At 46.9% G+C, this 16,417-nt stretch overlaps 1 protein-coding gene across 4 annotated transcripts in view; it reads right to left on the reverse strand.

Moving 5' to 3' along the window:
- The window catches only part of LARGE1 (LARGE xylosyl- and glucuronyltransferase 1), a 543,301-nt gene that overhangs the window by 398,236 nt on the left and 128,648 nt on the right, over positions 1–16,417 (reverse strand). For 3 of the 4 annotated variants that reach the window (XM_045467269.1, XM_045467268.1, XM_045467270.1), the window contains exon 2: positions 1,939–2,126. In XM_045467269.1, the coding sequence (XP_045323225.1) occupies positions 1,939–2,044 (106 nt within the window). In that variant the 5' untranslated portion in view covers positions 2,045–2,126. Of the gene's footprint in view, positions 1–1,938; positions 2,127–16,417 lie in introns of those variants that run through there. The other variant, XM_045467271.1, reaches the window with a different exon arrangement.

The following is a 16,417-nucleotide window of genomic DNA, read 5'->3' on the forward strand; positions in this document are numbered from 1 at the left end:
CAGGCACTGGTGAGTGTAAGTTGTAAACTAAGGCTTCCTCTGTGGAGATGAAACTGCCCTGAAAGAAACCAAGGCGGAGAAATGGAGAGCAAAGGCAAGAAGGGAGACTGCGCTACAAAAATATCATTTGAGCCCCTGGATCCAACCCTGCCTGAAGCCCATCCTACATTTGAACTTACTGGTTTTGTTAGCCCCCAAATTCCCTTCTTGCCAAAATCATCTGGGGTTGGGTTTTTATCAACGAGTGCAAATGAAAATTCTGCAACTTCCCTCTGAGGCACCCAGAAAGGTCATGTGACACCTTGTCAAACCCCTAAGCCAAAGTGTGATACCTCACTGGAGCCCCCATCTACAACATGGTATTGTAGTCACGAAGCTCAGATCTCGAGTCCAATAACACAGGCCCATCCTGACGGGCTTTGGGGTCTTGGACAGATCACTGAAGGATCTCTGCCTCGCCCTCCGCTTCTATACCTACTATATGGGATTACTGGGGAGAGCAAGACAATGCATGCAAAGCCCCTGCAACGATAACTGGCCCGCAGAAATGTCTGCAACACTGGCATGCTCATTATCGTTAATATTGTTACACCATTAGTATCATCACTAGTCCCGTTATATTGGCAGGGTCAAGGTTTTCACGTGCTAACCCTGGACCGGCACTGGGTCCTCTCAGCCTTCTTTTCCAAGGGCTTTTCCATCATCCCTGGCCCAATGCTTCCTTCTGTCTCTTCTAGGATCCACATCAACTCACCTTTCTCCCTCTGATTTCTTTGCCAAAACTTAATCATCCACTGCCATGGCATAATTTACTCCATGTAGCTGCTCATATGGAAACTCCTCGACTCCAGGGATGTATGGGGCAGGACATACAGGCCCTTTCCTGCTCTACAGGCACACAGCCACCCCAATCACACTCAGTCGAGCTAACTCAGGGCAAATCTCACAAAGTCCACAACTCCTAATTAAAAGGTAGCCTTGAGCTGTCAAAAAAATTATGCATAAAGGAAATGTTTAAAAACACAGTAGTGACTTCCTTGAGACAGATTTTCATCGGAGATTTTTTTGAACTCACTTATGGGCGTAAATAAAAAGAAAGTGTCCTCCTCAATGATGCTCCCATCCCTTCCCTCCCTGAAGCTTAGAAAACCACCTTTGATACGCAAAACACTGCGCCGCATTTGAAATTGCTGGCTGGGAGAATGGCCAGGCTCGTCTTCTCCACTGATTGCTGAGAAGCGACAAGGATCGGCGTTTGTTTTGATTGGCTTGGGGAGGGCCGCTCCTCTGCTCGCACGCCTCCATCCGGCCAGCGTGACCATCATCTTTCACACCCAGCCAGGCCTGACACCCCAACCGCTGCCTCCCGCGGCACCCTGGGCTCCATGCACGGCAGTCCTGTGCTCACCTGTTGTCCCCCCCCCCCCCCCCACCGCATTGTGAATGTCCAGATCTGTGATCGCTGCATTCCCAGCACCTGGTTCGGTGCAGATGTTCCACAGCAGCAGCAGCAGCAGCAGCAGCAGCAAGAGTCACAACAAAATGTGAAATGTGTGAATGAATGAATGAATGAATGAATGAATGAATGAATGAATGAAAACAGCTGGCTCCATGCGGTTGAGAAATCTCTCCAGGGCCCAAACCTTTCGCCCGCTATTGACACAGCGATCGACCTGAAGAGCTGGTAGCTGACATTTGTGTAACCTCCACCATCCACTCTACCCAGGTGCACCTTACTTCGTTTCTGTTTCTCCGTGTTCCTCCTCACGACGGACTCCCTCCAACACCCGTGTAAGCCCCACGCAAGTCTCTGCCCGAGCACCAACGTTCTCCTGCTCCACACGGTGACCCGGAGGGGGCTTCCGAGGACTCTGGGACGGCCAGTGTCCTTTTTCTTCCCTCTCCATCCCTCTCCCTGTGAGGAAGCCTCCTTCTTACCTTCAAAGCTCCCGGCAAAGAGGTAAAGCCAGGTGATGGCTGGGATGCAGAGAACAGTCAGCGAGGCAGCCAGGAATTTCCGTCTCCCTCTGCAGATTCCCAGCATCCTCTCAGAAGTGACAACCCCTAATCCCAGCGCCGATTCTCTGCCCGGAGCACGGGGTCCTCGGCCTCCCTCATAATACTTTCTGGAAGGAAGAGCAGAGAGGAAGGGCTGAGTTCTTAGCACTGTAAATGGATGCAGATTGCAGAGGAGAAATACCCTGTAGGTCGTGAAGGTATCGGACTCGTCCACAATCTCCTGCTAACCTTCTATTCTGAGACACAGTGCTGCAGTCTTGCAGTCTATCAGAACAGAGACAGCTCTTTAAAAAGTAAATAAATAAAGGATGATAAAAAGTATGAGATCTCAAGGGACACCTGGGTGGCTCAGTCGGTTGAGCGTCCGACTCTTGATTTCGGCTCAGGTCATGATCCCAGGGTTGTGGGATTGAGCCCCACGTCGGGATTAGCATTGAGCATGGAGCTTGCTTAAGATTCTCTTTCTCCCACTGCTCCTCCCCAGCTTATGTTCTCTCTCTTTCTATAAGAAAAAACAAAAACAAAAAACCCTATGAGATCTCTCCCTTCTGCCTCTGCCTCTCTCTCTCTCTCTCTCTCTCATGCACATGCACACACACACACACACACACACACACACAGGCATGTATTCTATAGTGTAGGTTAGTTTGCAGCAAGAATGTGACAGACTGAGATGTGCACAGAGCTCTGTGGAAAGACAAATGAAGTTGCTGACTGATGCAGGTGTGGCCAAGATGGCAGAACCGTTCCCGAGTTCCAGATAGGAAGAGCTGAGGAAGGCACTGGAGGCTGACTGATGGCACACTCAGAGGAGACGAGACTGCACTGGCCACATCATCATCTGCAGGGGACTACAACTGGATCACAGTTGATAACCCACAAACACTCACCAGGGACTATCTTAATAGCTCCCGCCTTTAATACAGAAGAAGATATCCAGAAAAACATGGAAAACAATTAAAATGTGCAGAAAATGGAGAGGAACACAGATAACCTACAACTCATCTGCAGAGAGCCAGTCCTAAGGTCACGCAGAAGACTGGCTGAGACATGTTCAAAGAGGGAGGAGAGGGTCAATTCTCATGGAGCAGGGGCCCATGATCCTTCACCTGGGTATCTGACCACAGGTCATATGCCTTACAAAGGAATTTAAAACCCGACAGACCATGCAATCTCTTCACCTATATCCTAATGTGGATGTCACAATGGCTGCAGGTGGGATGCGGGATCCACATGTTAGGAGCCTCCCAAACAGGGCGGAAGCTACTACTGCAGGTACCTATACAAGGCTTCCCATCCCCAAAGAACACTGTCCATGAAAGAGCTGGCTTTGCTGTCCCCTTGGGTAGTCCCACAAATGTCCTTCCCTCTGCCAGAACCCCTAAGCCCCATGTGACTATGGTCTGGTTGAACTGTCTCCCCTCCCCACCAGCCTTGGTGTTTTTGGGAGACAGACACCCTGTCCGCCCATCTTACATTGGCCTAAGACTTAGCATACTGCCTGTCACCTGCTGGCTGGCTGATAACTGTCTGCTGAACGTACAAATGGAATCAGAGTCTAACCAAAAAAAAGCCTTCCGGAGCTTTAGGAATTTGGGTTCAGCAAGTTGCCAGCAATAAACACCTAATGGAGCCAATGTCAACTGTCAGCGCCAGGCTTTCTTCTGCAACCACTCTGACGCCATTTTCTAAATGGCCCTCCCTCGAAACACATGAAAGGCCACAAGGCTGGAGGGTGTGGCCTAGAAAGTAAAACCAAAAAAGCAAAACCCCTTTCAACAAAGAATGTTGATGTGAGAAAAGGTTCCCCCAGCCCCCTCCACCACCATAGAAAGTTTTTCATTCTGAAGCATGGGCAACAAAGCCTCCACACCAACTGTGAGTCACTAAGAATGAGGATCTCCCAGATTGTCGGGGGATCTCTCAGGAAGGACGTACTGGGGACAGGAGGCTATGCAGTGACACTGATGTGGCTTCAAATCCAGTTCCACACTCAACTAGCTGCAACACTGCCGAACTCCCCGTCTCCGGGTAAGTTCCATGCTGTCCATCATCAATGAAGTGATGCCCTCTCTGCCAGAGAGTCTTAAATGAGAGATCCCTCGAAGAAGGGCCCAGAAAGGACTGATGGGGCATGAGGCAAGGTGAACCCCACCTCTTCCTGAGAGCAGAAGGGCAGAAGTATCACGTTTTTCTCACTCCCCACTCCCACAGGGCTTGGGAGAAAAGAGCCCAACAAATAAGTACGAGCTGACATTGTCACGTGCAAATGGGTGACTTCAATCAGAAGGACCCACTGGATTCTCCTTCAGGAAGACACCCCATTAAAACTGCCTCTCGTGGTGTTCGGTTGTTTGTTTGGTTTTGGGTTGTTGGTTTTGTTTGGTTTTTTTTGTTGTTGTTTTTTGTTGTTGCTGTTGTTGTTTCTTTTGCAGTTCACTTATTTTTTTTTAATGTGTATTTATTTTTGAAAGAGAGAGAATGAATACACACACACACACACACACACACACACACATTGGGGAGGGGCAGAGTGAGAGGGAGACACAGAATCCAAAGCAGGCTCCAGCTCTGAGCTGTCAGCACAGAGCCCTACACCGGGCTTGAACTCACAAACTAGGAGATCATGACCTGATCTGAAGTCGGATGCTTAACCCACCGAGCCACCCAGGTGCTCCTGAAATTCACTTATAATAATAATAGTAAAGACAACTAGCAATAAGCAGCATGTATTATGTCTCAGGCTCTTTTAATTCTCCAAAATAACCTATGAGGTAGAAACTATTTTTCATCCCCATTTAGTGGATGAGAAAACTAAGGCCTAGAAAGGTTGATGAACGGGCCAAAGGTTACATGCCCCTACGGCCGAGAGACCTTGGGCTCTGCTCTCCCCAAGTAACTGATTCCAACAACCTTTGCCAGGGGTCGTTTCCCTTCTGATCTAACCTAAATCTTTCATGTTGAATCTTAGGATTACTTTCCTCCCCGGGTTAAATACATCACCGCCGTTTGTTCCCTCTCAAAACAAAACAAAACAAACAAAAAAAGTACAACAGACAGAGCAAAAACTGGAAAGCAATAGATGAATTTGGACTTGAGGGTTAAGTAGTAGGAATATATATGGAGCTGAACGCAAGTGGCATTAATATTTAAAAACGTTTTTAAAAACCTCTTTAGAACACTTCCTTTCCTCCTTTCTTCGCTCCATCTGCAAAAGTTAATTTCAACTGGCACAATTTGTCCTAAGTTTTGAAACACAGTCCAGGGTGGTTTGCATTTTATGATAACACTGGCATCTGAAATTAAACCCAGCAGGTAAAAAAAATATTCCTTCATGGATTTGACTTTTAAATGATACCTCTGTGCACTAAAAACACAATTTAGAGAAAAATCTCAATTTACATCAGGAGTTACTCCAGGAAGTCAATATAGTGAAGGAACACAAGAAAGAAGGAAGGTCTGGAAATCACCTCCCATACGTGTGCAAATGTTGGTGGATTAACTGGGGAAACCAGTCTGGAACCGGTTCTTGCCTGGTCTGAAGGAGACAGACCCCAGGGTGAATAGGAAGGGTGAAGAGTCACCTCTAAAATGCCCATGCCTCCATCTGTTGGGATGAGCACTGGGTGTTGTATGGAAACCAATTTGACAATAAATTTCATATTTAAAAAATAAATAAAATAAAATAAAATAAAGTAAAATACCTCAAAACCCATCATCCAATTCCTTGGCCAAGCTGGTCAATTTCTGCTCCTAAACTTCTACTACTCGATCTGTCTTCTCCCATCTGTTTTAACCAATGAAAGTCACATTTATGCAGAACACTGTATGAGCCAGAAAAATTATCGTGCTCTATTAAAGCCACAAAAGCAGTACTCACAGCTGAACATAAATGTGATTACAAGTATCTTTCAGTCCAACATAACATGTATAAATACCGATATAACTATCCATATGAACAGTATAAAAGTTAAAGGTTATCTCTGGGTATAGGATACGGATCATTTCAATATATCTGAATACAGATTTCTCCCAAAAAACTTTGACAAAGAATATGTGTTGCTTTTATAACTGAAAAATATTTTAAAATTTGACGTCTTCTTGTTATATTGCATGTGATTCAAAATACCTCAGGGCAGACAGTGAAAAATACATGTGTTAGTTTTACTTTCCATGACAGGTTCAGTAAGTTAAGATCTGCAGGATCCTAATTAGGAATACATCTTCTGGGGGTGGCTGGCTACCATTTGAAAGACTCCAATCAGAAGCCCACCTTCCAAATGCTGAGCTGAGCTGATCAACACCAGACAGTTGTCATCCCCTTCCCCTTCCCCTCCTTCTCCTTCTCCTCCTTCTTTTTTTAAGTAGGGTCCAGGCCCAACTTGGGGCTTGAACTCACAACCCCGAGATCAAGAGCCCCATGCTCCACTGACAGCCAGCCAGGCATCCCTGGAGGTTCTCTTTTAAAAAAAAAAATTTTTTTTTAACGTTTATTTATTTTTTGAGAGACAGAGTGAGTGGGGCAGGGTCAGAGAGAGAGGGAGACACAGAAGCCAAAGCAGGCTCCAGGCTCTGAGGGATCAGCACAGAGCCTGACACGGGGCTCCAACTCACAGACCATGAAATCATGACCTGAGCTGAAGTCGGATGCTTAATCGACTGAGCCACCCAGGCACTCTTGGAGATTCTCTTTTAATTAGCATCAATAGAAATGAATTTTCATGGGTGTTCAAGACATGTGAATTGTCTAGAAATTCTGCACATGAAGAGTGAATAAAAATCTAAGTAACTTCCAAAGGAAACAAACAAACAAAAGTCTAAGGAACCCAATGACTAAAACCCTTCAGAATTATTAGGAGCCCCAACTGATCCTATAGGTGTGTAACAGATTTGTTACATGTCATGTTCTATGTTGTTACAGGTTATATGTTATTTGTTACAATTACCAATTGTAACTATAAGATAGGGTGAATCCTGTCAGTCCCATATTGTCATTGAAAGAGCAGACCTAGACCCGCCGACTCTATTTTGTTCTGTGTCCTCCACCTTGAGTGACTATGTCCCCGACATGGCCCCCTTTCCGGAAAAACCACAGAAAGAAATTCTAGCTCAAACCTCAGACCACGCCTCCTCTCCTTGAGTAACTTCCTGCTCACCCGTTCAAACTTCCCATTCAAACCACACCCAGCAACCTGCGCAACAGGACTCTGACCCTTCGCCAGCCAATCAGCTAAGGCCTCGACCATCACTGCCCGCCCCCCCCCCCCAACTGCCCCTAAATCCCTATAAAACCTTTGTGCTTTTGAAACTCGCTCTCTCTCCGGCATCTCACCGCTGCGTCGGTGCAGGTAGGGGATTGAGCTCGAGCTAGCTCGAATAAAGGCTCTTTGCTTTTGCCTCAGACTTGGCTCCCTGGTGGTCTTTGGGGATCACGAATTCTGGGTATAACAGTCATCCCAATCTCAAGTGAACCTTTCTTGCAAGAGGCTGTCCCAGTCCCTAAGAGGGCACAGGGCTGGCCCTCACTGAGCTTATAATACAGGTCCTACAGCAGACAGACCCTCCACCGATGTTGGCTTTGTTGTGTCATTATTTGTACTATTGCTAGTGTTATATCCACAACTTACATCTTTGCCCAAGCCTCTCACACACAGCCCGACTGTCCTGCCATGTCTTCCCTCCTCTGCTGGACCTCAGGAGAAATTTCAAGTCCTGGCTGCTTCAGTGAAACATCTCTGGCAAGTCCAGACCAGGAGATGTTCCGTCCCTTTGTTCCAAACTCCAAAGGCCATCGGGAGCACAATCCAGATCACTGTCATTGTCTTTTTTTTTTTTTTTTTTAACTATTTTTAAAATATAATTTATTGTCAAGTTAGCTAACATACAGTGTATACAGTATGCTCTTGGCTTCTCCAGTAGATTCCCATGATTCATTGCTTACATACAACACCAGTGCTAGTCCTGACAAGTGCTCTCCTCGATGCCCATCATCCACTGTCATTGTCTTCTAATCATCTCCTGTCTCTAATCTCTCTTCATCAGACTAAAACCCCGAAAGGGCAAAGGATCCTGGCCCTCTAGTGTTTGTTTTAAGCCTCTGCCAGAGACCAGGAGCTAAAACATTGGTTTACACTTAGCCATCTCCATCCAAAGTGTAGCCCCTAAATCAGCAGCAGCAGTGGGGGGGCTCATATCTTGCGAGAAAGGCAGACTGCCAGGCCCCACCCCAACTCCATGGATCAAAATCTGCATTTTAACAAGAGCTCAGGTGATGCGGGTGCACTCTACTACCAAAGCACTGAGTAAACAACTGGTTATTGATAAATAAAGCTGGCCTCCCTCCACTCCTACCTGACCCCCTCCTTCACCTTACCCCTGCAGGGACTGGCCAGTGCACTAGGGAGAACCATCACATCCTGGACTCTGTTGATGGCAGATTTATTACAACAGTTCTCTGATAGATGGAAAGAGTTTCTAGAAGGAAAAGTGCTTTTTTCTAATCGAACAGAAGCATCTTATGGACTAGAGGTTGCTCTGATGACCCATCCTGACTTCCCATCAAAAACATTCTTCCATATTTGAATGACTGAAAAGCACCAACATCACCCACAGAGGCTGCATTATATCCATCTTTCAGAGACCAAGAGAGGCTAAGGACACTGATTTAGTTGGAAACCCTGGGACTCAAATTCCAGTGCTTCCTGAAAAACAAAAACAAAACAAAACAAAACAAAACACCCCAGAAAATCAGTTCTATACTACAGGACACACAACTGATGCCTCAAGGGCAGACACTTTGTCTGTTTTGGCCACAGCTGTTTTCTTTGCTGCTAGCACAGTATCCAGCATATAGGAGGAGATCAATAAACATTGAATGGATCGATGACTGAGTATTTCAGTCACAGCCGGCAGACTCCTGGATATTCACAACCATACAAACTACTCCTGGGACACAAGGGCCAGCCCACACCTTCCTCCCAAGCCCAACTGTAGAATCCTGTGGAACTTCCACTATGTGATCAGCAAACTCCTCTTTATCCTCAGCTTCACCTGGCTTCATTCCAGCTCTGCTCTTGTGTGAAAGGACAGCTGTCCCCCGATCTCTGCCTTCCCCAAAGGAGAACCCTTTCCCCTACTCTCTCAAGCAAGTACGAAATGGCTAGAAGGCGGGCCTCTGTCCTCCAGGCTTCCAGCTGTCTGCCAACTCTTACTGGTTCTCCCTCTCCTGAAGCCCCTATTCGTCTTTGGCTCAGCATCGTTCTCTCTGTCCTCTCATTCAGCTTAGATGCCATGGTTCATTATAATAACCTCCCTCTGCAAGCATGCATGCCTCCCTTAGCCCTCCTTCTTTCCAATTATACTGGCCTGGAAAAATCCAGTCATTCAGATGAGCCCAACCACACTTGTTTACCACGGCTCTACTTGGGAAGCCAAATGTTGGGGTAGGAAACCGCACTATCAGGCAAGCAGATTTGTTCCATTTAATCATGTCTGATTTCAAATGGTCAGTCAACTACTAAGAGGTGCTATTACCTTTCTCTGGTAAACTCACTGTGCTATTATCTGAGATATTTATTTCATACATTCCTTTTCTCCTGTAGCCTTTTCTTGTCCAGATGGCAAATTCCAGTCATGTTCCAGGATGCAGTGTGGGACCCACCTCGTTTTCTCTCCCCAGGTGAGACCTCCCATTCCAATGACTTGGGAGACGGTCTCCGGGCTGATGTCTCCCACTTTTGTACCTCCAGCTCTGGCCTCTCCTCTGACCTCCAGACTCACATGCACAATGATTTTCCCTACCACGTGTGCCTCAATCCCAATCTCCCCCTTCTCCACCCCCTCTTCTCCAGAGCTTTCCGCCGCCTTAAAGAGAACCATCATCTACATCAATGCTCAAGCCAGATACCTGGGTACCAGTTACCAAGTACCTCAATTCCTTACTCACTCCTCATATCTTGTCAAATCTGGCCATCCTCAAACCCTGCCATTTTTACCTCTGAAACATTTATTCTGTCCTTTGATACACCCACTTCTTTCCAGTTTTACCGCCACTATATAAATCCAAGCCGCCATCATCTCACGCGTGTGCCCAGTATGATAGCCTCCTAACTCAGATCACACCGGAAATTATTCAACGTCTCCCTGCAGCTCTTAAAATAACCCCCATCTTTGTCATGTCTGTAAGGATCTCACGGCGTGACCTCTAACTGTCTCTATGTCCTCCTCTCTGGCCAGCATCCCTTCAATTCTGCTTGCCTCCAGCCACACCGGCCCTCTCACTTCCGGAACACACCTCAGGGCCTTTGCAAGTGTCTTCCCTCTGTCTGGAGTGCTTCTCGCTCTGCTCTTCGCTTGGCTAAGTCCTTGAGATTCTTGAGTGCTGTCAACTCACAGGGGTCTTCTCAGAGGGTCCCAGGCCTCAGTGCCCCTCCCGCACGTCCTCCGTCCTGCTCTCTGGTTACCTCCTCCTCCTCTGCACACATCAAACTTTGGAATGATACAATCATCTGATGGATTACTTATATCATGGCTGCCTCACTCACTACATTTCAGTCTCCACCTGGGCAAAAACCAGGATGGCACCTAGGCACACAGGAGGCAGCCCTTAAATGGATGAACGAGCGAGTGAATGAACATGCCAGACAGCCTTGGCCATCAGGCAGGCACCTGGCAGCCTTCTCTAAACAAAAGCTTGCCATCTTGCTGCTGGACTCCACAACATCTACAATAGGAGAAACAGAAGCCACACAGCACCTCAGGTAGGTCCCTACAGTTGCAGTGAACCCTGCAGAGACCATTTGGTACATTTGAGGTCACCTGCAAAGTTCACTTTGGCAACTCTCTTTCCTTTCTCTGCTCCACGAGGAGGAACACACAAAGGGGGTTTGACTTCTCCCCCTGAGTCTAAGGCATCGCTCCTGGAGGCCCACCCTACAGATGCTTCCTCCCTCCCTCTCTTCTCTGCACATCAGGGCCCAAGGCATCTCCCTCCTATAGATGATACTTGGGCTTGTCAAACTGGCACTCCCAATCCCTTTTTTCATTTGGAGAATGGCATTTGGCCTCGGAGGCACTGTTTAAAAATTAATCACGTGAACTACAGGAGTAAAAGCCACATGCAATATGCTTGGGAACAAACATTGAAAACTTGGGAGTTCACCATGTTTCAAAGGACTCTAAGGGCCCACTGTCGCCAGCTTTGTTCGTCTTGATCCCCCTGTGAAGTCAAATTCTCTTGCTGCAAGGAAACATACCCCTTCGCTCTCAGAACCACGATGATGTGTCAGATCAAGGGTGGAGGGCCTCACCAGGGTCTCTGATCTGGTCTTCAACCACCCATGTCACACACCTTTGCAGTTAGGACATGCTGCCTGCAGCCTGAGAGTTTTGCCATCTTGTCTCCACTATGTTCACAGCAAGCTCCGAGGCATGGTCTGCATTCTATGTGGCCTCACAGCATTTACAGAGGATGGGGAGTCAGGACTTGGGCTCAAGCATCAGCTCTGCATATTGGCTGTTCAGGATCTTGACAGGTCATTCAACATACCAGGGGCCCCATCCTTTTTCGTGAAAGCCCGTGGCAGTACTGTGCACTAATAACTGTTGGAAGCATTGAGGGAGACCAAAAGAATATCCAAAATATGATTACAGCCATGTGAGAGGCTAAAGTAGTATTAGTAACATTAAAATGAATCAGTTGGATTTCAGCTGCTTGACCAATCAAATTCTAAGAACTTGCTGTCGCACCTACAAAGTTGTTAGAGGGGCGTCTTCATCCGTTTGGGCTGCTTGGGTAAATACCAGAGGCTGGGTGGCTTAAACAACAAACACTTATTTCTCACCATTCTGGAGGGTAGGAAGTCCAAGACCTAGGCTCTGGCAGATTCAGCGTCTGGGGAGAGCCTCCTTCCTAGTTTGTAGACAGCCATCTTGTTCTTGTGTCTGCACACGGTGGGCTTTCCAGGTCCCTTTTATAAAGGCACTAGTCCCACTCACACGGGCTCTGCCCTCATATTCTAATCATCTCCCAAAGACCCAGCCCCCTAAGACCATTGCACTGGTGGTTAGGATTCAACAGGCAGATCTTAGGGGACACAAACATTCAGTCGTAACTAAGGTGGGGAGGGAGCTAACAAATATGAGTGTGCCCTCGTCCTGCCTCAAGGCGGTGTATAATACTGTACTGTAAAGGGAGTAGTATTCAAAAGGAAAAAAACATCCTAACATCTGCAGGGGAAAAAAAAACTGCGCTGAACACATTATTCAATAAATGGCTACTCTTTTAAAGGGGCCATTTCTGTTCTTTAAAATTAAATGGACTGCTCCGTGAAGCAGATTATATCTCAAAACTCAGTGCCAGGAAATGATTCTCTTTTGAACCAAACCAATATGCTTCCTTGGACAAGACAATAGCTCCTCTTACAAAACCCATCTTGTTTTCCAGAGCCACCTTTAAAAAGGTAAAAAGAAATAAGGGAAGTTAATTTTAAGAATACATTTAACTTAAGCTAGCATGTCTAAAACATTGGCATTTTAACATGTCACCAACATAAAATATTATTGAGGTATTTTATACTCTTTTTCTCTCATTCTAAGTCTTCAAACTCCAGAGCTCACCTAACAGGAACAGCACCACTCAATTGAACTAGCCACATTTCAAGTGCCCCAGAGCCACAGTGCTGGACAGTACAGGAAAGTGTCTTCTGAGCCTTCTTGTCATCCTGTTTCAGGAGGCAAGCGTGGCTACAGGCCTGAGACGGAGCTGGAGCAGAGAACCCACGAGGCTCTGCCATAACACAGGCTGGATCGATGGCAGCCCGAGTGGGTGGCAGTGGAGGTAGAGGGACTGGAGGTCACCAGACGTGGGAGCGTGAAGACGTCTTCAAGAAGGAAGACAACAGGGGCGCCTGGGTGGCTCAGTCGGTTAAGCGTCCGACTTCGGCTCAGGTCATGATCTCACGGTCCGTGAGTTCGAGCCCCACGTCGGGCTCTGTGCCGACAGCTCAGAGCCTGGAGCCCGTTTCAGATTCTGTGTCTCCCTCTCTCTCTCTGCCCCTCCCCTGTTCATGCTCTGTCTCTCTCTGTCTCAAAAATAAATAAACATTAAAAAAAATTTTTTTAAAAAAGAAGGAAGACAACATTTATCGGGCAATGAGTGCCAAGCACCATACTGATGCTTCCACACGGTCTTAGCTCACTCAGTCTTTACAACCAAGCTGTGCAACTCTACTTTCCAGATGAGGGCACCAAGACTCAAAAGGTTAGTGATTCTCATCACATAGTGGGGGGACAGGGGGGCAGCCTGGGATTAACCCCAAGACTTCTGACTTCAAATCCAATGTTGTTTTCCTCAGCATGGTGTTAAAGGCCTCCACGACCTCCAGCACACCCACGTCACACTTCCCAATGCAGAACGAGCACCCAGATGAAGGACGCTGTGTCCGTCACATTTCCCTGCCTTTCTGCCTGCTTTGACTTCTTCCTACTGGTCTACCTCCTGCTTATCTGCGTGGTGAGCCTGTAAGACATTGGTTCTCAACTGGGGGTAATGTTGCCCTCGACCCTGGGAACATCTGGCAATGTCTGGAAACATTTTTGACAGTCAAGACTGGAGAGAATGGGGTGTTACTAGCATCTAGTGGCCCAGGAAGTACCACACGTCCACTGTGGTCATCTTCCTCCAAAGTCACCACCTCCCTCGGCCCGGGGAGGTGGACTGTGTTCATCTGCATCCCAGGGACTTTCCTTAATTTCCACCCTTTCTATCGCATCATACAACCCAGATTCTGCTTTTTAAGAGCAGAAACTCAAGTTCCATTGAGATGTTGACTGGCAGGCAGTGTGACTATCACTTCTCACACAGAGCTCTCTCTGGGGCGACACAGGTAGAGAGGCAAAAGGAAAGAAAAGAGTCGAGACGCAATCAAAAACTTCCACTTACAATATTAACCTCTTTCAACAATGCATTGCCAAACAGATCTTTAATGCAAATTGATCTTTCCTGAGGATACACGCTTTTCCTGGGGTCAGACTATAGCTCCGGGAAGGCTGATTTTTATGTTTTTCTTCTGAATGTTAAATCAGCGCTTAATCATATCCATGAGGCTACCCATTGGAGTGTTTTGGTCTTCGTTCTTTTGATTTTCACTCTGGAAAGGGATGATTTAAGCAGGCACTGCCTCCCATTTCCATTCTGCTTAAGCAAACACTCATAAGCACTTAACAAGGGCGGAGACGAAAAATGCACTCCAGTCTTCCCAACTGCTGGAGGGTGATGTGTCTAACTTGCAGAGTCTATTTTTCCTCTGGGTTTCAAGGCCTATGGAGATTTTATGTAAATATCTCTTGTGGCAAATGATAAGAAGGTAGCTATTTCTTTACCTTCTCTTGACTCTGCCACTTTCCTCCTCATTCCACTCTGCACGTGTTTACGGGGCACACACTCTATTCCAGGCACAGGGCTTGGAGCTGAGCATAAGAGAAGGGTACAACAGGGTTCCTGCCCTTGAGCAGACTTGTAAGAGTGTAGGGACCAGACAGACGCAGACACCATGAACAGGAACACAAGACAGGACCAGAGAAAGTGCTCGCAGGGGAAAACATCTGGGCTGAGCCAAGGAGGATGGCACAATTCAAATGGCTGCCAAGGGAAGAAAAGTCATCCCTGGCAGAAGGAGTCCCCCAAGAAAGTTCAAGGGCATGCCTGGGACCAGGGGATGGCAGCTAACCATTCCTTCCAGAGTCAGGTAAGGAGGCTGATGGGTGGAGGGGAACGAGCCTGGGTGGCCTTGAACGCTAAATGAAGGAGAACTTGGACTTCATTCTACAGACCCTCAGGAGCTGCTGAAGACTCCTAGGCAGGAATTACACCATCTGTGGTCAAGAAGACCAACAACTCGACGAGCAATATGAATTCTGGGTTGGGCAAAGAAGAACACACATCCCAGAGGCCAACTTACAGGCTTCTGGTGGCAGGCCCAGCTGGGGGCCATCCCAATAGCCATGTCCTTGTTTGGGGGACATTTCTGTTAACATGATGCCAATTTGGTACATATATGGGTGCAATGGACTGAAGGTCTGTGTTCCCCCAAGATTCATATGATGAAATTCTAATCCCGAATATGATGGTACGAGGAGGTAGGGCCTCTGGAAGGTAATTACATCACAAGGGTGGAGCCCATGCATGGGATTAGTGTCCTTATTAGAGGCACTCTTTCCATCATGTGAGGATGTAAGAAGTCAATTGGAAGGGTATCATCCCCAGAACCTGACCATGTCAGCAGCCTGATCACAGTTACTGTGACAATTGCATTTCTATTGTTTGTAATCCAGCCATTCAGTCTGTGGTACTGTGTTCCAGAAGGCCTAGTGGACTAAGACAGTGAGGCAGCACTATGCTGAAGGATGGGGCCTCTAGACGCCCGGGATCAGTCATGGTTGGTCTCAGAGTGCTGGAGCAGTACTGTTCTCCTTTGCCAGGGAACAGTTTGGGGAGTCCTGGTCCTACACTGCAATAAAAAGTCACAGTGTCACCAAAGCCACAGCAGGGAAAGTGAAAAAAAAAAATTCCTCTTTTAGACAGAAACATTACTTGCCTCAGATCACAAAGACTCTATGCCTCCCAATTTCAAGATATTTGAACCATACTGTGTGATGGCTTCCAAGTGTGACATTTTGACCCTGTTCCACGTTCCCCTGATTTGGGCCACATAAACATCCTTGTGACTAAAGAAGAACGATGCTTTTCTTTTTACTGGGTTAGAATTCACTTACCATAAAAATAACCATTTTAACAACACAGAATCCAGCGGCATTTACTGCATTCGTAGTGCTGTGTGCAACCACCGTCTCAATCTAATTCCAAAAATGTCTCATCACTCCAAAAGATAATCTCATACCGTTAGGTGGCCACTCCCCATTTCCCCTCCCCTGGCCCCTAACAACCACCACTTTGCTTTCTGTCTCTATGGACTCACCAATTCTGGATATTCCATATAGGTGGAAGCATACAATATTCCAGCCTTCTGTACCTGGCTTCTTTCACCTTGCATAATGTTCCTGTGCTTCAACCCTGTGTTGTAGCATGTATCAGTGGGTCGTTCTTTTTCGTGGCTGGATAATATTCCACTGCAGGGATAGACCACATTTGCTGATCCATTCATCAGGTGATGGATATTCAGGATGTTTCCACCTTTTAGGAATTCTGAATTGTGCCACTATAAATGCTTGTGTATATAGTATTTCCTTGAGAAGAGTGGCTTTTCTTAAGGTTATCTAAATCCCTTTGCTCTATGCACACAGGGAGGTCTATTATTATTAATGATTTTAAATTTCTAGAACCTCGCACTTGGGGAGCTCAAGCAGTAGCGGCTATTTAGCAACTACTATGCAGCTGGGT

Source organism: Leopardus geoffroyi, chromosome B4 (genome assembly GCF_018350155.1).
Source record: "Leopardus geoffroyi isolate Oge1 chromosome B4, O.geoffroyi_Oge1_pat1.0, whole genome shotgun sequence".
NCBI classification, from domain to species: domain Eukaryota; kingdom Metazoa; phylum Chordata; class Mammalia; order Carnivora; family Felidae; genus Leopardus; species Leopardus geoffroyi.